We start from the raw sequence: 24133 nt of genomic DNA, 5'->3' as shown, positions 1-24133 counted from the left end.
TGTGTACCAATAATTTCATCCCTAGCATATTCAGCCCCGAGGAAGGCAGTCGCTAAATTCACCGAAGGTTNTCTGTAAGAGGAGACAACACTTTATAATTGTAGCGAATGTGAACATCAGGAGCGTGCCTTCTCTTTTCATCCAATCACAAAATGTATTCGGGCAGAAGAGAAAGCACGCTTCTGATGTTTCCACTCGTTACAATTATAACGTATTGTCNTTGCGAAACTGACGAAGTGGCAACCATCTATAGAAGGAAGTAATCAGCTGACACGGAAAAATCTAAATTCCGCAGATTTCTGCGCTACGGGCTACAACTATAGAAAAATTCTGCGGTGTTGAGATTTCATTTACATGGCGCTCTGGTAAGACAGATCGTGTCAGCTGACTCGGGTTTACGTACCGGTAGGTTTACGTTCTTGACTAATTTCAGCTTCACTGGTTATATTGTGGTTTTTACGCACCAAAGAACGTAAATCTGTAAGAGGAGACAACACGTTATAATTGTAGCGAATGTGAACATCAGGAGCGTGCCTTCTCTTTTCATCCAATCACAAAATGTATTTGGGCAGAAGAGAAAGCACGCTTCTGATGTTTCCACTCGTTACAATTATAACGTATTGTCTCTTCTTATAGATTTACGTTCTTTGGTGGAAACATCAGGAGCGTGCTTTCCCTTTTGCCCAAATGGAAAAATGCGCAAGATTATTTGTATGAAAATTGAGCACGAAAGAATGTTACTCATACGCCGCGTACACCTAACACGCTTTTCTGCTCATATGTCATACAAAAATTCTTTGCGCATTTTCATTTGACCACTCATTATTTCGTATTCATCCATCGATTTTCTTCATCAGTAACTTGATTTTTTTTTTTTGTAACAGAACAGGCTTTAGTACAAATGCAAAAGTTTGGCACAGAACCCCTTATTATTTTAATTTTTCTCTGTTAAATTTTGATTTTTTTCATTTTTTTACTAAAAAATAAGAAAAGGTGGAATGACTAATTAATTGGTCAGAAACTATAAGCTCTATCGGAAATTGATGTATATCTGGTTTATGGAGAATTTCATTGGCCTTCATTTGCCGTATTTTATATTAAGATTTTTAAATTGGTTCGTAAGATATACGTGATTAAAAGGAACCAATTTTTGCTTTAAGCTGAATAACGGTAAATTGCAAATATCTCTAAAACCTATCCTTAGAAAAAAAATAACCCGATAGTGGCGTCTGGAGAACATTTTTGCTATAAACCAGCGTAATCAAATAATTAAAGAAGTTATTTGATAATTTTCATTATTCTACTATTTCTAAATATTGGATTATCTTTAATTATTTGATTATTTTTTTTNATTCTACTATTTCTAAATATTGGATTATCTTTAATTATTTGATTATTTTTGATTATTTTTTTAATGACAATTAATCATGAATTTTTTATTATTTTTAATTATAATTAATTATTTAATTGCTGGTTTATGTAAGAAAAATTATTGGTTACTAATCGTAATGCAAATTTAACAGCTCTGTTTCTAACTTGTACTTTATTATAAAATTTTATGGGCTATAAAACTAAATACCAAAAAATTCTAAAAATCCTAAACTTAAAGTGTTAAATTTTGATGAAAATTTGACGATTTTTTTTAGTTGTAACAAAGTTAGAAACTCCGTTTTATGGATTTTGTACTAGTAAGAACTATATTTTTATTAAAAATTAATAAAATTTTAAATAAAACATATTTTCAAAATATGAAAAAAAATTACTGTACGATTTCGANAAAATTAATAAAATTTTAAATAAAACATATTTTCAAAATATGAAAAAAAAATTACTGTACGATTTCGATTGACAGTCACTGTACATATAGAACAAAAAATTACGAGGTTACCATGCCAATATCGAATCTCAAATGTCTTTAGTAAAAACAAAAAAATTTCAAATTCCAAACATCCTTCGTCATTTCTCTGTTTGACCTCGAAATTTTCACATTTTTGCATAAAGTGCAAAATTAATAGTACGTGAGCCATGGCCGATGACGATGAAAATAAAGAAAAGAACCATACAATCGAAAGTCTCTTTATACTTTATGCCAACAATAACCTCAACGCTTTGGATTTAGATAATGAAATGCATGAGAGTATACTCTTATCACAAATAGATTTTTGGCTGGATCAGGCGAAACTGTTAAAAACGGTTTTTACAATGACAGAAACGGGCATGACTTATATGAAATTCAAGTAATTTTGAGCGATTTTTTTATGATATAATTTAACTCTTTTTCTAATTGCTTATCTTAAGAAAATGGCGTTTGGATTTCGAGGAATTTTTGGAATTTCTGAACTTAATTTGCCAAGACAAAGATATAAAAATTGATGATGTTAAGCAAACGCTGCTCGAAGCTGGTCCTCCTGGTGGTACTTTGGAAATTGTTATAGTGAAATGATTCAGAAGTTTGCAGTATATTTTTGAGGATGATACGTACCCAACTTTAGGCTAGTTTTATACAATAAATATCAATATTAATGACAATTTTAATACCAGTGTTAAAATTCTTAGTTCAGAGATATATAATAAATTAAACTATTTCAAGTCCGACAGTTACAAATAAACGGCAATAATGAAAGGAAAATTTGTATGTAGGTAGATCAAGAAGCGAAATTCCTCAGAGAGGACTCCAGTGAAAGCGTGCATGCTATCTCGCAGTAATCAATAATTTTCCATTATTATTACCCTTTGTATTAAGAAAGCCCTTAAAACATCGATGTAGGTAGGCTAAATTTAGAAAGCTACGCAACTGCATACACGACAACCACAATTTTATTTGGTTTTAATTTTATTTATTTACAGTATATCGTAATAATCTAAATATAATTGTATAAGTTCCATAATATTTCATTTAATCATATTTGTAAATATTAAATGATTTTTTTTATAGAATTCAGATTTGTTTTCCGGTTTACTTGCCTTTATTTTTTTTCTACACTGGCGAATGCATTTTCATTAGCGTGAACCGTTTGAGAAATTCGAGGCCGTAATTGCTATTTTTTATAAATACATATTTTCTTTTATCATTGTTGAGTGACCCAAATTATTATAAGCTAATTATAACAAACATCATTTTACGCCAGCCGCGAAACAACTTCTTACACGTGAAAATTGTCAACATACAGCAACATTTTGTCGTTTTATATTTGATAGACTATAAATCTACGATGATTTGCAACGGAAGCGGGGATTTTCGTTTCATTTTTTTTTGTGTTTTTTTAAAGTTGAATAATCTTAGCTTACTGCTTTGTTGTATGCATGAATATGTATTAGCCAGAGAACATAAACTTTCACAAACAAAGATTACAAGCATATACATATGGAGTTTACGATAAAACAATTACAGTAGCAAATGGGTAAGCAAAAAGGACTAATCACAAATTAAAAAAATATATATATATAAAGCAATTTAAAGTGAATTGAGTTTCCAAACGTTTAGCTTCTTTGTAAAACTGTGTACTTTCCAAATGAAAAATTAGTCTTCACCTTTTTGATTGCCGTATTTCTACTAGTGCAGCATATTTCCGCATTTAATGCGATGTTTGGGCGCGATTTTCAAGTAAACTAAATTTTCAGTTTGGTCCTTCCAGTACCAGATATTTGCTAAACAAGTGAAATCAATTAAATTTTTTTTAAACTGTTATACAAAAAGTTTACAGATTTTGCATGTTGTTTTATTTTTTATTTAAAATTATAGCATTCATGCTAACATTTACATGCATTAGCACTTATTTACTTTATTGAGACTATGTCTATATTTTTAATCCAAATTGTATAGTTTAATGTAGTTATTCACGCACTCGAGTTTCGTTNATGTTGTTTTATTTTTTATTTAAAATTATAGCATTCATGCTAACATTTACTTGCATTAGCACTTATTTACTTTATTGAGACTATGTCTATATTTTTAATCCAAATTGTAGTTTAATGTAGTTATTCGCGCACTCGAGTTTCGTGTGCAATTACAATACAGCTTTGTTCGATTGCATATTTCTTTTGCGAAGTTACGGTGTACCTTTTTTGGATTTTGCATCAATTTAAATTTCCTTTGAATGTTATGTGTAAAAAGTAGTACTCTTTGCTCTTTTATGCCTGCCTTTTTAGTTGCTTTTCGCTTACTACCCTCTGGCTTTGTTTATATGAATATAAGTTTTTTATGTTTTCAATTGTTTTGTTAATATCAAAAGGAATGATACAAAAACATTTAAATTCGCCCTTACATTGGACCGTCTATAGCGCTCACTTTTAAACGGAAATAGTAAACCGAACGTGCTAATAAAAAGGCTGCGATCAGAAAGAGGCCAACATAAGCAATTATAATACCACCGTGATCCTGTAAAACACCAAACGAAATGCATGAGTTAAAACAAAATATCCAAATATGCATATGGAAGGCAAAAATTCTATACCTGTGCGTATTTGTATGTGCCAACAGTAATACCAATGCCCGCAATGAAAAACAACATTCCAAGTACAGCGAACAACATACCGCGTCCGCAAGCAAAGCGCGAGCCAACAGATGACACTTTCCTGCAATGGGGACAACGCGCTAGAGCATTGTGAAATGTGTTAAACTGCAAAAAAAAATTTACTTTTTCAAGAATCACATTTACAAACAATAAAAAGAACACTTTAGCTATGGTGCATACCAGAAATGTATCTGAACAGTGACCGCAAGTAACACGACACATGCCCGGCATGGCCGGTACGGGTGGCGTAACCGGACTTGGTGCTAAATTAATAATGCGCTTACAATTTGGCCGAGGACAAGCAATGCGCTGCGATGAACTCTTGCAAATCAACAGACAGTTGCATGGGCAACGCACGTACTTCTTGCCTGGAGGAGCGTTGCGTATTGGCTAAACATAGAAATTTAAAATTGAATGCTAATTTAACTGCTTGAGGAATTGTGCTTTCAAATCCTTACCGTTGCCTCATTGCAATGACTGCATTTCACTACGTGCTGATCTCGTTTTGTTGTGATATCGATCATATTTTGGCACACGCGACATGTAACCATTGGTACACCGGTGCCAGTGTTGGCCTGATACGGTGGTGGCACTTCATCGGGACCCACAAATGGTACATTTGCTTGAGAAACGCCGCCTAAAAAAAGAACAGCAAATTTCTGTTACACCAATTTATTACGACCTTTAGGAAAACGAAAAATGTTTAACCTTTCCTGTAGAACAAATACATGGTAGATGAATCGAATGGAATGTAATTTGAAAACTGAATAGTGAAACAGTTCAAAACCGCAAATGCATATTAATATGACTGTGTGTGCGTCTATCTGATAGTTGTCTTCATATGAATAAATTTCCTTCATTGAAAGCTTAGTACATACATACATTACTTTGGTAAAAGAGATAGAGATCTATGTCAATGCTGACTATTGCTTTAAGTTTTCCATCTTCAAAGCGGTTTCTTTTAAATTGCGTACTATAGTACACAAATATAATTTAAGTTTTGTACATGAGGCTTATGTTAACAGATGAATGTATCATGTTTCTTATGGCCCACCGCATGAGTTCCAAGTTTCTCAGGAAAAATCGATTTACGTAGTTTATATTTAATGCTACAAAAGCTGTACATAAATAAATGAAATGGCATTTGTATAGGTATCATAAGATCTAAAATTAGTTTGATCAAATTAAATTAACCCTAATTTGTTATTTTAAACCTTGGGCCAATTAAACAGCACGCTCTATGCAGTAGTCTTTAAAAAAATTGTTTGGGTACTTCTTTTGTTACAATCTGAATTTCCTTTTTTTGTTATTATTTGATGCCTTCATTAACACACGATTTCCAGCAACATTGTATTCATAAACAAAATACATTGATAACATATCGCATAACAACTGTTGGACTTCACAATGGCCATGACGTATGACTCACCCGATGTGAGAATGGGATATCATCACATTGTAGATGCAAAAAGCAACTTGGCAATCTTGATAATTTTATAATGTTGAAAAATATGGAATGCATTCTCATACTTTAGCGTACTTATGTAGGTATAAATATAATGTACCAGACCTCTGTTAATGCAATCAGTGGCTCAACAATACGCGACATCATGAAGCTTTGGTTTTTTGTGCATGTACAACTGCATAAATATACATGGGTAAGTGTGTATGTAGGTATGAGTACACAAAACAATGAAAGAAAAGAAAACATACTTCGAATAACTTCAAGTCGTTACGAAAGCAGGCACAAATCTGAAACCACCCACACCCTTATCACCTCTAACAGCTGTAGTAATACACACTTATGAGGTTTCTATTACAGCATTGTGGTTGCTTCATTTACAGTTCATTGGGGATTTGTTGAAATGTGCAGCATCTAATGCTACGCATGTTAACGCCAGTGCCGGGTTTAATGAACTGAATTACATTTACATACTAGATAAACACTTGTACATAAATATATACTTACATACATATGTACATGAAAAAGATTTTTTATAATTTATAGAGTACCTTCTGCTGAATTAGCACCTGCGGAAATAGCTGGTCCTCCTTCGCCGCCGCCTACACTGCCTGTACCAACGCCTGGCTGGGAGGTGGTGGTATACGTATTATTGGTTTCTTCATTGTTAATGAGGCTCTGTTTCTCCGGATCAGCCATAATAAACCACAGCACTGAATAGATACGCTGCACAGAAAAACTAAATAAAATCACAGGCAATTTCAAACATATATCACAATTATTGTAATCGAATTTACCAATCACTTTATTGCTCTGTTCTACAATAGATCCCTCAGCTGGTTGTTGGGGTCGGTCTGGTTGATTCACAGCAAATATTTTGGCTGTTTCTATTCAACCGCGTGCGCTTCTTGTTGGAAACTGATTACTTCCGTAACTGCAAAATATAAGGAAATGTTTTTACTTATGTTAATTTCTCTTTAGACGTAGTTTTAACAAATGAATTGCAACGTTATAATGATTATATTGGCGACTTATTCGTAGTATCTCATAATCATTGGATACAAATATATAAGGACTATACAAATTCGTCATAGCGGCAAAGACGGTGGTTCGTAGTGCCTCCCTTTTCCTTACAAAGGTTCCCTTTTAACTGCGCCGTTCAATTCATAACTGGCCACCCTTCTTACTCCTATTCCTATACATGATCTAACTACTTGCATCGACGACCGCCTACCTATGCCGATTTCAATTTCCCTTCATTTATTATTTGCTGCACATAATTTTTTTTTGCAATGGAAACTGTGCTCATTGCTGTTGTTGTTTTTCCTTCGTATCTTTGTCACTTCTCGTCTTCTCGGTTTACCTTTCCTTTGTTTGTCAAAATGTTTTTTAATTCCCTATTTCTCCATTCCCGTCACCAATTGTGAAATTTGTAATCCGGTTTTTTGACAAAATAAACAATCCTACCGGCTTATTTTGACAAATTCGTACACTTGAATGAATAATTTTTAGAATTTAGTTGCTAAGAGATCCTTAAATTTCTTATTTACCAATTTTTCCGCAGTATTTTTGAGAACTAGTCGGAATCCTCCCAAACGAACCGAAATGACTTGCACAGAGTTGCATGAGAATGCAACGAGCTCAAAAATTCAACGTAGTCTTGTGTTTACATAGATGTATTTTTAACTGCGTCTATGCAGAGTATTTACAACCCCGTATTCCCATAAGTTGACACAACTCAAGGCCATATGACGTCTGCCTAAAAATAGTTGTGTTGCATTGCGTCGCCGTCACCGTCACCGGCAGTTGTCAAAAAAGTTGAATCGGTTTATTTGTATGAAGTAAGTTACATGTACAAAGCTGATGGAGTCCGTGACGCACAAATTAGCTCAACTTTCAACTTTCCTTATGCATTTGCGTCAGGTGACAACTATTCAATGTTTTGTTTACATATTTGATCGTATTTTTTTCAGTTTGTAAAAATTTTTAGAAGTATGGAAAAACGAAATTAAAAAAAAAAAATGACGGAGGCAAACCTAAAAGAAGAACTGCTAAAGTAAAACTCAAATTTTGCAAAGATTACAAGCGAGTTTATGATTTTTCGAACGCAACGTCAAACGGATAGTGTGCAACTTGACGCATAAGCACCTTTGATGGTGATGCTGACGGTGACGGTGACGGCGACGCAATGGATGGTATTTACTTTCACTTTAAAAATTAAAAAATAATATTTCTCAAGGCCGGTCCACATAGAACTTTCGCGTTGGCTTTGGCGTTGGCGTTGGTTTGACAGAACGCACGTTAAAAGTATGCTTGCTACAATGAACGCATGGCAGCGAATGCTTGGGCCACTAAATTAACATACTAACATCGAGATAAATTAATATTTCATATCAATATTTGCTTTAAAAACGATATTTCTTGCCCGCACTTGATTGAGAAGGAAAAATATTTTACATAATTTTATTTATGGTCGCGTATGTTTTAACCGACCTGGCTGAACTCGGATAAATAGCCGAGTTTGCTTTTGTAGCTCGGTTGCAAAAGAATGGGCCTTATGAGATTGAAAACGAAAAACGTGGAGCGCATGCAATACAAAGCCACGATTGACAGAAATAGAGGTTGCGTCAATCACGGTACCGCTATTTATCTTTCAGTGAATTTGACTTGTTTACGTTTTATTTGCAACATTTTTTCTTCTTCTTCCATTCTTGTCCACGTTTTGGCATTTCTCTCTCGCAATTGCACCAGTGTGTTGTCGCACAAAAGTTATTCTCAAAAATCCTCTCTGATAGGGGCAATCTTGCATTCTATCATTCTTGATACAAAGCATTAGATTTAATTGGCAATGGTCAAACTAAATAACATAGACCTAAAATTTCTACAGAGAAAGTACAAATTTGAGATCGACTTTAAGCAGTCGTTATTCATATATCCACATCCATACATAAGTATATTACCCTTCATATCATTTTCAATATCATAAATGGTTTATAATGACTTTTGCTAAAATTTCAAAACCAAACGTTATCAAAACAAATTCTATGGAACTGAGAAATATTATTTTCTAATTTTTAGTCCATTTATAAAGAGTTTTTTATTAAAAAGTTTTTTTATTTTATTTGTTTTCTACTTTTGAGTCTCGTCTGTATAAAATTTTGCAATAGATATTAAAAAAATTCAACTTGCAGTGAAAGAGAACAGAAGACAATAGTTGTGTTTTTTTTATAAATTATCCAGTAACTTGCCAGCAACTATCCAGTAACTTTATTTCTAAGAATTCGCTCTCATAGAAAAAATTTGCAAAAAAGTACGTGAACGCTTTTCCAGTAATAATTTGCAAGTTTCATGAACAGCTGATAAATTGGTTGTTTATTCGCAGCAAATTCCTAACAAAACAATATATTTTGTATTTAAATAGGTTTATTTTGTGAACTTCAACAATAAAAACCCACAAACAGTTTCCTTATTAGTTTAAATTTCATCCAGCAACATGCGATCAACTGTTTTTCGTACTGGCAAATTCTTACAACTAAAAGTTTAGCCAGTAAAATCCAGTAAAAACTTGCAACTTCAACTGCCATTTTTCGCTCTCTCAATTCCCCCTACTTTGCAAGTTTCTGCGTACGAAAACGCCAAAACATGAAAATTCGTAAAAACTTTTACTGGATTTTACTGGAAATGAGTAAAAAAACGCAAGTAATGCAGGCAATATGTTGTTTGCTCACGTTTATTATAAACATCCATATGTACATACATACATAGAAGAGCAGTTAATTTTATAAAAAAAAAATGGCGTGTCGTCCATTTCCGCTGTAGCGTATGTAAAAGTGCATGTATTTAGGCGCAATATTTAACTTCTTCTCGCGGGGCGACATCTAGAGTCTTCAAACTGTATCTCTTTGATATGATGCCTACAACGAGGTTGATATCTGGACTAGTTTGATATCTAGTATTTGCCATAAATAGCTTTGCTACATTTATAGTATAAATGGTGGTCTGTAGCTCGTTTCTGTAACTTTTCTCTACCGATTATTTCTGTACTGGTAGAGAATATACGTCATTCTCTCCTACTCTTTAGCAGTAGAGAACAGGGCGGCGGATTCATATCTCAATTCGCCTTGGTAGAGAATTGTTACAGAAACAATCTACTGGACACACAACATTGCAAGTGATTGGACACACAACATTGCAAGTTGATAAAAGCGTTGTAAAATCAAAATATCCGGTAACTTGCCAGTCGGTTTTTCAATGTCTGATTTGCACTAATCGGAGGTAGAAGCTCAGGTTAAACACAACGACTGCTTTATCGATGACATGTTATATGAATGTTGTCGAAAATGTCGATAGTGATATTTAACCGGCAAGTAGTGATAACCAGACATTGAACAACCGGCCCTAACACTAATCTCCGATCAAATATCGTTATCGACGTTACTGACTGCTTGCATATAACACTGTGTCAGTAACGGAGGCAACGATGTTCAACTGGGGATTAGTGTTAACCATAGTTGGTGAAAACGGTTTAAACTTAGATTAAGTAAACTGAGTTTAAAATGAACAGCTGGCTGACATTTGATTGGCTGACCTTAGTTTAAACCAGCCAGATCGGGCGTTTAAAATTAGTTTAAAACACGGCCGTGCACTGAAAAACTTTCTCTAAAAGCACCACAAACAATTATATTTTTTAATGTGAATTACATTAAGCATCATGCCATTATATCATGATGATATTTTCTTATTTTAAATTTATGTTGGTAATTTGAAGATTTTTATTTTAATGATTTTAAAAACTTTTCATTTAGAAATTCTAATAAAATTTAGGAACAACAGAACAAATACAAATTGTACAGGTATAAAAGAACAAGGTATTAAAACGATAGGTTAACGAATATTAGAAGGAGCGTACAAAATAAATATAAATATAGAAATAATTTTAATTTAGTAATAACTAAAAATTTTTTTGGTTATGACAACGACGACAAAAATAATTAAAGGCGCTAGAATATTGTTGTTGTTGCTGAGACAGTGACTAACATTTTTGGTGTTGAACTATTGGCTGTGGTCATAGACGTTGAGGGTTGATGGAGAAATGAAGGGCTGCCTACCAACTGTCATTTTTATTGCCTGATAAAAATTTTATCAGCGGCAATATTTGTGCGTACCAAATTGCTGGCAATATTTATCAAGATAAAAGCTCTGATAATTATTGCTTGCCAAGAGCAATATGCGGTCTCCATGGGCAAAATTTTGCCTGATAACATTATCAAGATAAAAACTTTTGCCTGTGGAGACAGCAAGTTACTAACACATTTGCAAATTTTGCGTTGGTTAAAAAGAAACCACTAAATAAGGCCATAAGTCGGAGGAAGACGGAACATCACATGTACACAAATGTTTACATCACATTTTGCATATTGCTCTTAAAAAGTTGAGACAACTACTTGATAGAGATCTCCATCACCACTGAGTATCAAATGATCAATCAAATGACTATCACTGTTCTTGTAGGCCCACATATGTCGGGAAAACACAGGGTGGTATCAGTCTCTCGACGTGGTTTCGAGTTGGTTAGCTTTTAACCATCTCAGTGAAATAGTTAAGTGCTGTCATTTTGATATAGCGAACCTACGCTAAATGAAGTGGGTTATCGGGATAACCAACTCAACAGCCATAACTACGTGGTTAGCTCCGGTGGGGACATGGTATTACAGCATGCAATATCTAGTTTCGTATTCCAAGATTTGGCTAATAATACACTTCATCTGTTATTTTTTCATGTTCTTTACTTTATGCCCAGTGGCTTTTCAATTACAGAATTTAGTCGACAGAATCTCGGACTGCTGCCAAAGAGCAATAAATCTATAAATAAATAGTCGAGCATGAACCGATTTCCCCATAGGTGGAGCAGGGGTCGAGCTACGTAAAAAAATCGCATTTATGGTCCGAATCGCCTCATACTCAGAGTGACAATAGACATCGAAGTCATCATCATCATAAAGCGTTCTTGACTCTATATTGATAACAAGCAAAATGAAAAAGTGTGTAAAAAACGGAAGTGGTCGAAATACTAGTACGTATAAGTCCGTAGCTCATGGGGCTTCTTGATGTTTCCTCAGCAATAAATGTGTTGTTGTTGTTGTTGGTGCTGCTACTTAGACATGTGTAGATCGGCTATTCCCTCAATCGTTGTCGTTAGCCTCAACTAACGGAAGACCCAGGAAGAGTGACATTTCAACCGAGTTGGTCCATTGGGAGATGGGCGTTAGTTGAGTGAGGTTTTAGGGGCATGCGAAGAGAAGTCTGAGTCTGAGTAGGGTGTCTTTCCGCATACCGGGCACTCGTTGGGCACATCTGCAACTAATATGCTCAGGTACGAGTTTAAGCTGTTGGTGTAGCCAGAGCGAAGTTGGACTATTGTGGTCCGAGTCTCCTGAGGCATATGAAGCTGTGTATGTACTGCAAACGGAGGTGCTGCCTTGTGGTGGTGGTGGGCGGTGTTGCGGGGGAAGTTTGCGACTGGCCAGCTCAGCAGGAGTCCACGTAGTCACTCGTCCAATCCCGCCCTAAAGTGGCACCAGCCAAAGCAAGAGTTGCACTTGACTGATGTCACGTTACGGTATATTCCGGACCGACAAACCGATCAGATTGTCGGAGGGGCTAGGAGTTGCCGGCCGCAGTGTGTAGGGTTTGTAGTGTTCGTATGTGTGTCTATTGTTGTGTCATGATGTGGTGATGGTGCGTTGGTGTTGTGCTGCTAGGCCCGAGCAGGTGCGGAGATGACTCCACCCTTCACAGGCGTTGCACCTGACCGAGGTGAAGTTTGTATGCAATCCGGGTTAGGTCGCCGAAACAAAAGCCCTTGGTCGGGTAAAACCTTCTCGAGCCGCCAGGCAACACAACTCACTAATACCCCGCATCACAATTGGTCTCGAAAGGCACACACGGGTGGTACATGTCAACTGTAACGGACTTCAGAGCAAGATCGAGGAGATAACCGTCTTCATGGGCCGGCATGGAATATTAATAACTGCGGTCCAAGAGACGAAGCTGCACAGCAATTCGACTCTGTTGAATTGGGCCGGATACAATGTGGTGGTGGCCTAGCGGTTATCACGCACAACACCGTGCAGTATCGTCTTATCGAAGCACACACCGACCGCAGGCATACCATCCTAGAATGCCCGGGTATTACTATCCGGTCAGGCGATGTCGAGCTCGAAATATTTAACGTATATATACCCTCTGTCACCAGCTACCCGGCACCACCTAGCTGCCCACAGAGGTGAAAACCGTATGGTTGTTGGTGACGTTAACGCGCACCATGATCTTTGGCATTCAAGCCTGTCGAATAATCGTAGGGGAACACACTTGGCTGAGCAGATAGACGGTTTGATATTCTGCACAATGAACGACGACGCACCCACCAGGATTACGGATAGCTACTGCAGCTCGCCGGACCTAACAATTGTCAGCGATGGTCTGATAAACAGCATATCATGGCGACCTATACTGACCCCATCATCAGACCATCTGCCCATAGTCATCTCTATTGATAAACCTGCCAACTTTGCTTCCGCGGATCACCGAATCTATACCAACTTCTCCCAAGCTANAGACGGTTTGATATTCTGCACAATGAACGACGACGCACCCACCAGGATTACGGATAGCTACTGCAGCTCGCCGGACCTAACAATTGTCAGCGATGGTCTGATAAACAGCATATCATGGCGACCTATACTGACCCCATCATCAGACCATCTGCCCATAGTCATCTCTATTGATAAACCTGCCAACTTTGCTTCCGCGGATCACCGAATCTATACCAACTTCTCCCAAGCTAATTGGAAAGGCTTCGCGGATGTTACTGAAAGCGCCTTCACTGCCCTACCCACACCAACCGACGTTCACGTAGGTGAATGTAAATTCCGCAGGGTTGTCGCTGCTGCTGCAGCCCGCTTCATTCCGGTAGGATGCATTTCGGATCCCCGTCCGAATTTTCCTGCCGAAGCGGCTGCCTAGGTGATGAGCGTGACAACCTTCGTCAGGCCGAGTAAAGTGGAAGAAGTACGAAGAGCATCCGAAGACCTGCAACTTCGCCTCTGGTGTGAGCAAGCTTTGGTCTACAGTGGAGTCATGGCCCAATCCGACGAAGAGTGATGACAGTGTCGAAATATCTTTTGGTGATCGCGCTTCGTCGGACCTGGAGGGGTACGCGATTTATTTTAGCTGACAGTTCATAATGCATTCTCCGGCGGATAAACCCAAACTTCGAGTGACCAGACGGATGCATAAACTGTCAACACCAAGTGCGCCTCTTGTTTTCCTCCAAAGCCATTTCACCCAATGGAAATTTGCATGTTGATGCTGAAAAATTTGGGTCCTGCGAGAGTGGAATATTTAACCAAGGTCTTCAACCTGTCTATGGTCACTCTTATCATTCCAGACATATGGAAAATAGAGAGAGTGGTCCCACTGCTTAAACTGGGGAAACCGTCCAATAAAGGAGAGTCTTATCGTCCGACAACCCTCCTTTCCCCGGTAGCGAAGACACTAGAGGCCCTTCTACTCCTGCATTACACAAAACACCTGACCCCAGCGAAGCATCAGAATGGGTCACGTAAAGTGCACAGCCCAACAACAGCACTTAACGCCATAAACACTCAGATAACTTGTGGCCTTAACCACGCGTGGTCGACATTCGTCAGTAAATTTAGAGACAAAACCAGCAAATCGAGAAGAATTAAACAGGGAGTACCAGAGGATGGTGTCCTATCCCCGCTACTGTTTAATTATTACATTTCAAAGCTCCCTCAACCACCATATAGAGTCACTATTGTCTCTTATGTTGACGACTGCTCGATAATGGCGTCTGGGAATGAAATTGATGACTTGTGCTCGAAAAAAACGATTATCTCGCAGAGCTTTCTCGCTTCTTCATTGCAAGGACCTTTACCCTCTCCTCTACAAAATCCCCGGCATCCTTATTCACCATCTGGACGAAGGAGGTCAGACTACAAATGGGTATTCACGTCGGTGGCGAACCAATACCGACGGTGAAGAACTCGAAGATCCCCGGAGAAACCTTCAACATTCTGCTCTCCTTCTCGGCGCACACAATCACAATTGTCAACAGAGTGCGGATCCGCAACAATGTCCTCAAGTCGCTGGCCGGCAGCACTTGGGGCAAAGACAAAGAAACGTTGTTGGGAACATATAAAGCAATTGGCCGGCCGGTTCTAAACTATGCAACACCCGTATGGTCGCCGGGGACTAGCAGGATGCAGTGGATGAAGCTACAGACCTACCAGAACACGGCACTTCGGACACTGACTGGTTGCCTTTTGATGTTGCCTTAACACCATCTACACGGCGAGGCCCAGATGTTGCCCATAACGGAGCACAACACCATGCTTTCCAAGCAGTTTCTATTGGGGAACCACAGACTTGGTCACCCAAATAGACAACTGCTTGCAGAAGAGCCCTCGCCAAGGCACGGCAGGAAGCACCTCTACGAACTGTCGGACGAAGTCCAGATGTTCATAAAATAACCTCTGGACCAACTGCATTCCGACAGGCCCTTAACGGCATTCACTGGGAGTCGGTCTCGAGTTATGTAGGCTCTTGACCTGTGAATGCTGTTCTGGGCACACAACTACCCGACGTGGGCGGGACAGAACTTTGTCTGCCTCGGGAGACCCGCGCCACTATAGCCCAACTTCTCTCTGGCTATTACAGCAGGCTAAACTCATACACCGGCAGAATAAACGAAGAAGTGCCCAACTAATGCCCGGCATGCGGAGAGTCGCCACACAACTCACGGCACCTCTTCGTGGGGGAGAGGAAGTCTCAATATCTTCTAGTAGAGTGGAGTGGCTGATGGTATCAAACGCCTTTGACAGATCCAACGCTACTAGGACTGTTCTCTCACAGGGAAGGATTCGGTTTGGGCCACGAGCTATCTTAGCTTGCACTATGATCGCTTTCGTAAAAAAATACGTAATTAACTATATTAACAAATATGTTTATCGGAAAGACCTTTAATTTGGCGTATAATTTTATATAGTTAGGTTTATGTACAACTGCCAGCAGTGCAATAATAAAACTGTATTAATGTTATATGTTCTCTGCAAAAGGTGTTCAGAAAGAAGAATTCAATATATTGAGAGTTATAATCCCTAAGCGCGGCCGAAGGCCGCCTACGCAAAAAGGTGTTCTCTGCAAAAGGTATTCTGCCCCTTTTCTTTGGCAACACAGAAAGGAGAATTATACGTTGTGAGGGTTATAATCCCTAAGCGCAGGAAGCCTACGCAGAAAGGTTTTCTCTGCAAAAGGTGTTCTGTCCCTTTTCTTTGACAACACAGAAAGGAGAATTCTACGTTGTGAGGGTTATAATCCCTAAGCGCAGGAAGCCTACGCAGAAAGGTTTTCTCTGCAAAAGGTGTTCTGTCCCTTTTCTTTGACAACACAGAAAGGAGAATTCTACGTTGTGAGGGTTATAATCCCTAAGCGCGGCTGAAGGCCGCCTACGCAAAAAGGTGTTCTCTGCAAAAGGTGTTCCGCCCCTTTTATTTGACAACACAGAAAGAAGAATTCTGCGTAGTGAGGGTTATAATCCCTAAGGCCAAAGACCGCCTACGCAAAAAGGAATTCTACGCAAAAATACTGTGGATAGCGTATTAATTAATTACCATTTAATTCTACAATTCAATCTTATAATAAATAAGGTGATTAAAAAAATGATTTGTATATATTTCTTTAGTATTTTTTTAATTTTAATTTTAATTTTAATTAAATTTTTGTAAAAACTAAAGAGAGTAAGATTTTCTATCGCGCGATTTTTTATTCCAAATTTTCGCCTGCGGTCCTTTTCCTTTTTCATATAAAACTATTTTTTTATATATATTTAGTCAAATATGATGTCCACAAGAATTTTTTACTACAAGTAATATATCAAGTTAACGGTATTTTTGTGTTCTTTCTGATAAACATATCTGTTGATATAGTTAATTAAGTATTTTTTAAAGAAAAACATACATTTTTATCAAAAAATGTCCATAATTTCGTTTTTTACCTTTTCTCGCAATGTATATACAGTATATACATAGATATATATATCAAATGAAAGGCCCTTCAATCACCTTTCCAACTGTGTCCATATTTAGAAAATCGGTTCATTACTTTTCGAAATACAAGAAAATGTTGAAAATTCCACGTTAAACCACCTCCCGCCGCCCCCCATCGCCGCCCCTGTCAATTTGCACCAAAAAAAATATGCCGTTAAAATCCATGAACCAAAAAGACAAGATCACACGGGCAGGAGAGTAGCCCGTTAGAATCGCATTAAGGAAAAAAGTTGAACGATTTTGACATTAGCCGTTTGCTTACATTTCTTCGTTGTTTACAATTTGGTGGTGGCTTTTTACTGCAACTTTCTTAATTTTCGCTTGTGACAACGTGTGTACACATAAGATAAAGAATAATTTAACACAACGGCATGATTTTTAGAAGAATTTGCATAATAAAAATGATTTTTCATGCGTTCAACTATTTCGCGGTTTTCTCCGTTCTCTTCGTTGTTTACTTCTTACAACAAAGATGACGTCGAGATTTCGGCAGCTAGAAAATAACTTTTTTCGTTCTTTCCTTCCCGCGTGATCTTGTGTCTTTCGTTCAAGGTTAAAATCCGGAAAAGGGGGCGGTCCACGCTCACTGTTTTGTTTTACTCTAGCTTAAAGGTCAGTATTCCTTAGGTGTTCCTCAGAGTTTTTCAACTCATGCCGTAAAACCAAAATACTTGGAAATTTTTATTTTTGTAGTGCTATTACCTGTTCTAAATTTTTGTTACTAATCCTTGCAACTCTTCAACTGGCGAGGAAGCGTGTCTTGGTTCCTGCTGGCAATGCTGTATTACAGTTTTGGCATTTTGGTGCAAACACAATTTTTAACGANCCTGTTCTAAATTTTTGTTACTAATCCTTGCAACTCTTCAACTGGCGAGGAAGCGTGTCTTGGTTCCTGCTGGCAATGCTGAAGAGAAGTTTTGGCATTTTGGTGCAAACACAATTTTTAACGAACTTCGTCGCACATTTATTTTGCATATTTTCCGAAAACAAGCGAGCAGTATTTTACAAGACTATTTTCAAAATGTAAGTAAATTGTGTAGTTTTATATTTTTGGATAGTTTTTATAGTTGCAGTAAGTGGAAAGTGGAAAAACCAGTTTTGAAAAAGTGAACGATGATTTCATTGGACACTAGCCTTCGTCGTTCGAAGCCTTTCGCAGTCGTCGCTTTCGTTTTGTCGCCAGCGCCGACGGCGCCGTGGACGTCAATATGAAAAATTAGGTTCGGCAAACCGTCGATTGTTGTTTCCGCCGATATTTTTGATAATATCGATAGTTTTAGCAAACCATCAATGGTCCAACCGTAATTTGAGATATATAAATTAAGCATTTCAACTCATATCAGCCATTTATTTTTGTTCAAAAAACTTAATGAACATGTTTGTGTTGTAGCCTGGTTTTTTTTTGAGCAACTCAAACCATTGAGGGTTGTAGACAACCAACGATGTTATCGATAGTACCATCGATGGTATGCCAGCTTTATGAAAAATACAATTGTAAATGGGGGAAATTTACGATTTTTTAACTAATTGATTTTTCGCTATTTATTTTATTTACAGAAACTTGTGTTTTGATTTTTCTATAGTGAAAAGAAAGGGGCTTTAACATTTTTTGGTGAAAAAATTGTGAAAAGAACTAGGAAATAAGATCGTCAAACCGACTGAGAGTGGCATTTCATAGCAGCAGGAAGTTTTAATTAGATTTCCCGAATTAACAAAACATAAAACAGCGATGGAGTCGCCACCGATGTTTAATAGCGTTGAGGATGAATGTCGGTATTGGAAGGAGCGCGCAAAGCTTTACCACAAAGAGTAAACATATTTTATAGTATAATACTTATATAACTATTATTTATCTTTTGAAATTTATGGTATAATAGATGGACAGATGTGAAACAAGAATACGACGAGTACGTGGAGCAGTCGCGACAGATGGAGGCAGAAATGGATGCTACACTTGAACAGAAACAGAGTATAATCAAAGATCTCAGATCGACACTTTCTTCACTAGAGAAGGAAAATGAATCCTTGAAGGTATTGTCCTTTGAGTTAAAATTTTTTTATTATTTTTTGGTAACTACATCGATTTTTGTTGCAGCTCAAATTACAATCTCATGCCATTGAGTTGGCCAATACAGAAAGACAGTTGGAAAATTTGAGAAACGAGCGTGATACGCTGAAATTGTACCTGCGCCAATTGGAACAAAAGAATGATGACCTAGAACGGGCGCATCGCATACTCAACGAAAGCATTGCCGACTTCGAAACAATGTTGGACAAAGCTTATGAGAAAAATGCACTTCTGGAAATGGAGGTAGATGAAAAAGAAATGCTGCAGGAGAAGCTACAGAGACTCATGGATGAAACAAGAGGTAAAAACGGAGTAAATTATCTAATTGTTCATATTCATATGTACAAAACTTAACAATATGAGACACAAGCTTGTAATCTGCACACACTCTTTATTCCAACAGGTTTAGCAGAAAGCTTATCATAAAATACGCCCTTTTTATGGTGTTATTAAATTTACTTTGTTCTTATTTTAGATTTAAAACAAGAACTGAATGTAAAAACGCGTAACCCTCTAAGTGGTTCAGTTAGTAATTTATCAGAAACGACAACACAGTCCACAGCTGTACTAAATGGTACTGTCAACAAAGGCGATATCACCCATGATACCATCAGCCCTAATAATACCAGTCTTAGTACCACTCTCAATAACATCAGTCTCAACAATACCAGCCTTACAAATACTTTGAGCAACAGTCCAACAGTTATACCCAATTATGGTGAACAACATTCTTTGAAAAGTAAGATTTTAGGTGTATTACGATCTAGAAAATGTGGAATAAAATTTATAAGGTTTAAAACAAATCCTAAGACTAAAAGATCAAAAACTAAAACCTTTTGTTAATATATTGAGCTGTACCACACAAACATCTACCCACTACTTTTAAGCCTAATACTGTAAACGATAATGTACTTCAACTTCTAATTTTTATAAAACAAAAATTATTTAAGAAATTGATCTATGAAGTAATGAAAAAATTTGCCTTTAATGCGTGATTTGCAATTTTGATTTCAATAAATACAAATATAAGAGAGAACTAGCAGAATCTTATATTCTACACGTTATACGATTGATTAAACTAGTTTGTACTTTTTTTTTATATGTATTATGTGCAAAACGTTAACGAATAAGTAGTTGTGTTGTTTGTGTGCGTCCGTAGACATACATTTTTTATAATTGTACAAGTATAAATTATATGCGTAGTACTATAATGTCTTTGAATTTGTGCCTATAACTCAAATTTAGAAAAACCCTTTTCAGATTCTTCTAACTTACTCAATGGCAATGCAATGACGCCAGGCTCTCGAACAACAGCACTCAACATAGTTGCAGACATGCTGCGGAAATTAAATGTAAGTTTAAATCCTTATTCAAACAATCTGAATTTATAGTTTTAACATTATCATTAGGCAGTTTGTAGCTCGGTAAATTTGCATACTTGTATTAATGTCTTTGCAAATATTCTAACAAGCGTTCATTTTGTGAAAGCCGCAAGGCTTCAAGTAACTTATTCTAAGGTACATATCTAATTACTAACAGTTTGAACTGTATTCCATAATTTTCGTTCGTGTTCACACTTCCTCTCTTACTACTTTTTACTGTTTACTGAAAACGCTAACATTACTTCTAACTCATCTATCGCTTGAATCAACGCAATGTGGCATCATTGTTTCTGTGTTCTCTTCCAGTTGGATAAGACACTTTTATGTTCGCAATGTGAAAGATTTCGTTGTATCTGTGATCGTACCGTTGCTGCTGCTGCCGATTCTACAAGCAGTAGTGCCTCCACACCTGTGGCTGATGGTGTAGGTCGCCTTAGACGAAGTATTACGAGCACATTTGGCAGCAATAACTCTGTCGATACAAATGCTACCATGACCTCCAGCTCCACAAACAACTCTTGCGCTGAATACGATGCCGACGTCGCTGATGTTTCTCTGCGTCGTACCACAAGTCGTAGTAGTTCGAGTCTAAACTTTGGTACAAATGTTTTTAAGCGCTTTGCAGAGCGCATGAGTGGGGGAAATGGAAATTTCCTGAACTCAACAAAAACACCTCCACGCACAACAATTACAAATATTCCGAAACCGAATGAACTAAACTAAGATTATTACATTACATCCTATACATTATTAGTTTTGCCTTTGTGTTTTTTTGTTTATTTTTTCCGTATTCGAAATGCATTTAATACGTTTTTGTTACAATAAAAGTTTTATATGCTTTTTTTTATAATACATGTAGTATTCATGCTATTTTTGTGCACTTTGAAGCCGGCGAAGGTGAAGTTAACAATTAAAACCGATTTGTTGTGGAGTTGGGGGAAACGAGTCGAAATCGACGTGCCAAAAATTTGTCTACTAATTGCGCCTACGCGGTACAAGCACTCGCACTCTAGCAGCACCGACAAAAGGGAAGTTATTCATTCGGAGCCCCCGCCAATATAAACGGTTAGATTGAGTCGAGTAAGTTGAGTTTGACGGCAACTTTTAAAAGATTAGGTAATCGTGATACGAGTTGAGAAGGCGCTACAAGACAACGACTTGCGCTAGATAACAGCTACTTCCAAATTTTGAAATCTCTACTTTACTTGCTTGTACAAGTTATTTGCATAGTGAACAAAGCTAAAATAAAATGGAATGAAAAAATATTTATTACATGCTAATACATACCTCGTTAAAGTTGGTATTTCGACACAGTTACAAAAAAAGGTTTCCATAGCATTGGCGATTGATAGTACAAAAAAAAAGAAGAAATTATAGAAAGTTTTGAAGAGATCCAGCGATTTTTTTTTTTTTTTTTTGAGATAGCTGTGATCCATTCCATTTGGATGACGAGGCTCATGTGCTTTGTGCAATAATCACCCTATTATTGTTGTAGACACAAAATGAGTCGGCAGCAACAATTTCGAATCGCCTTTTTATAGTCCACTTCACATTTCAATGTCAAAAATAGCGAACTGGATTTGTAAACCAATTTCTTGTAGTAGCAGTGAATGGAATTCAATAGCTTGAAAGGATAGTATTTTTTTTTTCTGTGAAATATTTATGTAAGTGTGAAATTCCACAACAAAGTAGTACTCTGTTCTGGAGATGGGCGAGTGATATCGGGACCCGCGAGACTCACGGTACTGATTTCAAAATGGCCGGGATGAGTTGTATCGGGAAGGTTTCTAAAAATATTGCGGGCGGGACGGGATCAAAATTTTTTCCCCGACACTCGCGAAAAAACCTGCGACCGCCACAAATACGGAAAATCTTCCTTAAAAACGTTGTATGAAATACGCACCTTTTACGTGTTATTGAGACGAAAATGAATAGCAAAGAAGAAAAAGTAGTAATGGGGAAAAAGCTTGCAACTTGTTGGCAACATGAAGCTCGCAACAAATTAAATTTTCTTTTGAAAACTGACTGTTTATAGAATTGAGTAGCCGCTGTTGTGTAGTGGTTAGCAGTGCGCACTACCATTCCGCAGTGAATGTTGCCCTATGGACAACAGAGCTTCATCTGCCTCGGGAGACACGCACTACACTGGCTCAACTTCGCTCCGGCTACTGCAGCAGGTTAAACTCCTACTTGAGTAGGCTGAATGAGGATGTGCCGAACGAATGTCCGGCATGCGGAGAGACCGCACATGACTCGAACCATCTCTTCGCATGCCCGGAAAACCCGACAACCCTAACGGCCCTGTCCCTGTGGACAGATCCCACAGAAGCTGCACGCTTCCTAGGGTTGCCGTTAGTGGAACTTGACGACAACGACTGAGATACCAACCGATCTAGGCGGGGTTGTTGTAGCCGCTACAACAACAACAACAACAACAACAACCATTCCGCAGTGCCTGGCTTCGAGCCTAGTTTCCGACAACATCAAATTAAACNGATCTAGGCGGGGTTGTTGTAGCCGCTACAACAACAACAACAACAACAACCATTCCGCAGTGCCTGGCTTCGAGCCTAGTTTCCGACAACATCAAATTAAACAAAAAAAATTTTTTCTAATAGCGGTCGCCTCTCGGCAGGCAATGGCAAACATTCGAGTGTATTCTGCTATGAAAAACAGCTTCTCATAAAAATACAATCACCGTTGAGAGTCGGCGTGAAACTGTAGGTCCCCTCCCCTTTCTGGGACAACATCAAGGCGCACGCCACAACTGGGAAGAAAAGCTCTGCCAAACATTTAACATATTGTGTAAGCGCCAACCTAGTATTACACCGGCACCGGCTTTTGACCAGACACCGACATGTATTACGACCCGCTGAATCCGAATCTGAGGTCCCTTTGACTCGTACACCCTCAACCCCGTACACCCTCGACCCCGTACACCCGTACACCCTCCTCGGTTCCCCTCTATTCAACTATCGAGTTGCCAGAAGTTGCTTGGCCAAATTTATATGCAAATGCCTTACATTATAATGATGTAACTTCGACCGCTCTAACCACTTGTACGGAAGTTTGTATTAGCCCTTTCCGACCGTGATGCATCAATTGTGCGGGTTGGTTCAAATCGCTATATACTCTTTTGTGTGCAAAGTACGCAAGTGTAATCCATCTGAATCGATTGTAGGTTCCGCCGTTTGTGGAGCTTGACGACAATGCTTGAAGGTTGAACCAAAATAAGCGAGGCTTGGAGGTGCCGCTACAACATGTGACAACAATGACATAGTGCATTTCTTTCTCGTTATGTACCGTATGCATTGTTTTGATCATTAATGGAAGTTCAGCGTATTTTCATTGTGACTAATTGTGCGCAACAAAAATTTTTAAATGTTGCTAAAAGCGGCTCTGCAACATTAAAAAAAATATCCATAATAAAGTATATATTTTAAAATTTATTAAAGAAAATTAAAGTATTAAATTAAAAAGCATCAAACCTTGAAAATTATTCTTGGTTTTCGTTAGGAAACTTTGTAAATATTTACAAGCAACATTTCATAATGGCAAAACAAGAGGTCCTAGACATT

General features: G+C 37.6%; 3 protein-coding genes across 11 annotated transcripts; 2 read left to right on the top strand and 1 right to left on the bottom strand.

The window, feature by feature from the left end:
- Positions 1 to 1845: 1845 nt before the first annotated feature.
- On the top strand, positions 1846 to 3435 carry LOC108368048 (uncharacterized). Its single transcript, XM_017622795.1, has 2 exons — positions 1846 to 2237; positions 2299 to 3435. The coding sequence occupies exons 1-2, from the start codon at positions 2026 to 2028 to the stop codon at positions 2441 to 2443; spliced, it is 357 nt and encodes a 118-aa protein (XP_017478284.1). The 5' UTR covers positions 1846 to 2025; the 3' UTR covers positions 2444 to 3435.
- Positions 3436 to 4007: 572 nt separating this feature from the next.
- LOC108368047 (type 1 phosphatidylinositol 4,5-bisphosphate 4-phosphatase) lies at positions 4008 to 7653 on the bottom strand. Of its 7 annotated transcripts, none has more exons than XM_017622793.1 (7): positions 7527 to 7651; positions 6774 to 6910; positions 6528 to 6715; positions 4973 to 5151; positions 4695 to 4904; positions 4455 to 4619; positions 4008 to 4378 (listed from the first exon to the last, which is right to left on the bottom strand). In XM_017622793.1, the coding sequence occupies exons 3-7, from the start codon at positions 6673 to 6675 to the stop codon at positions 4262 to 4264; spliced, it is 819 nt and encodes a 272-aa protein (XP_017478282.1). In that variant the 5' UTR covers positions 6676 to 6715; positions 6774 to 6910; positions 7527 to 7651; the 3' UTR covers positions 4008 to 4261. The 7 variants fall into 7 exon arrangements, with proteins under 7 accessions (XP_017478282.1, XP_017478277.1, XP_017478281.1 ...); XM_017622788.1 differs by having other exon boundaries at positions 4165 to 4378; positions 6528 to 6702; positions 7527 to 7653; XM_017622792.1 differs by lacking the exon at positions 7527 to 7651 and adding an exon at positions 7340 to 7464 and having other exon boundaries at positions 4165 to 4378.
- Positions 7654 to 18025: 10372 nt separating this feature from the next.
- Positions 18026 to 21807, top strand: nudE (Nuclear distribution protein nudE). 3 transcript variants are annotated; one of them, XM_017622786.1, is made up of 7 exons: positions 18026 to 18128; positions 18663 to 18914; positions 18983 to 19136; positions 19201 to 19474; positions 19649 to 19912; positions 20434 to 20525; positions 20862 to 21807. In XM_017622786.1, exons 2-7 carry the CDS (start codon positions 18835 to 18837, stop codon positions 21276 to 21278), a joined length of 1281 nt encoding a protein of 426 aa, XP_017478275.1. In that variant the 5' UTR covers positions 18026 to 18128; positions 18663 to 18834; the 3' UTR covers positions 21279 to 21807. The 3 variants fall into 3 exon arrangements, with proteins under 3 accessions (XP_017478275.1, XP_017478274.1, XP_017478273.1); XM_017622785.1 differs by having other exon boundaries at positions 18689 to 18914; positions 20419 to 20525; positions 20862 to 21806; XM_017622784.1 differs by having other exon boundaries at positions 20419 to 20525; positions 20862 to 21806.
- The last annotated feature ends 2326 nt before the right edge of the window (positions 21808 to 24133 follow it).

The sequence above is a fragment of the Rhagoletis zephyria genome, unplaced genomic scaffold, assembly GCF_001687245.7.
Source record: "Rhagoletis zephyria isolate East Lansing unplaced genomic scaffold, Rhagoletis_zephyria_1.1 Rzeph_scaffold_02934, whole genome shotgun sequence".
In the NCBI taxonomy this organism is placed as follows: domain Eukaryota; kingdom Metazoa; phylum Arthropoda; class Insecta; order Diptera; family Tephritidae; genus Rhagoletis; species Rhagoletis zephyria.
This window is presented reverse-complemented; position numbering and strand designations above follow the sequence as displayed.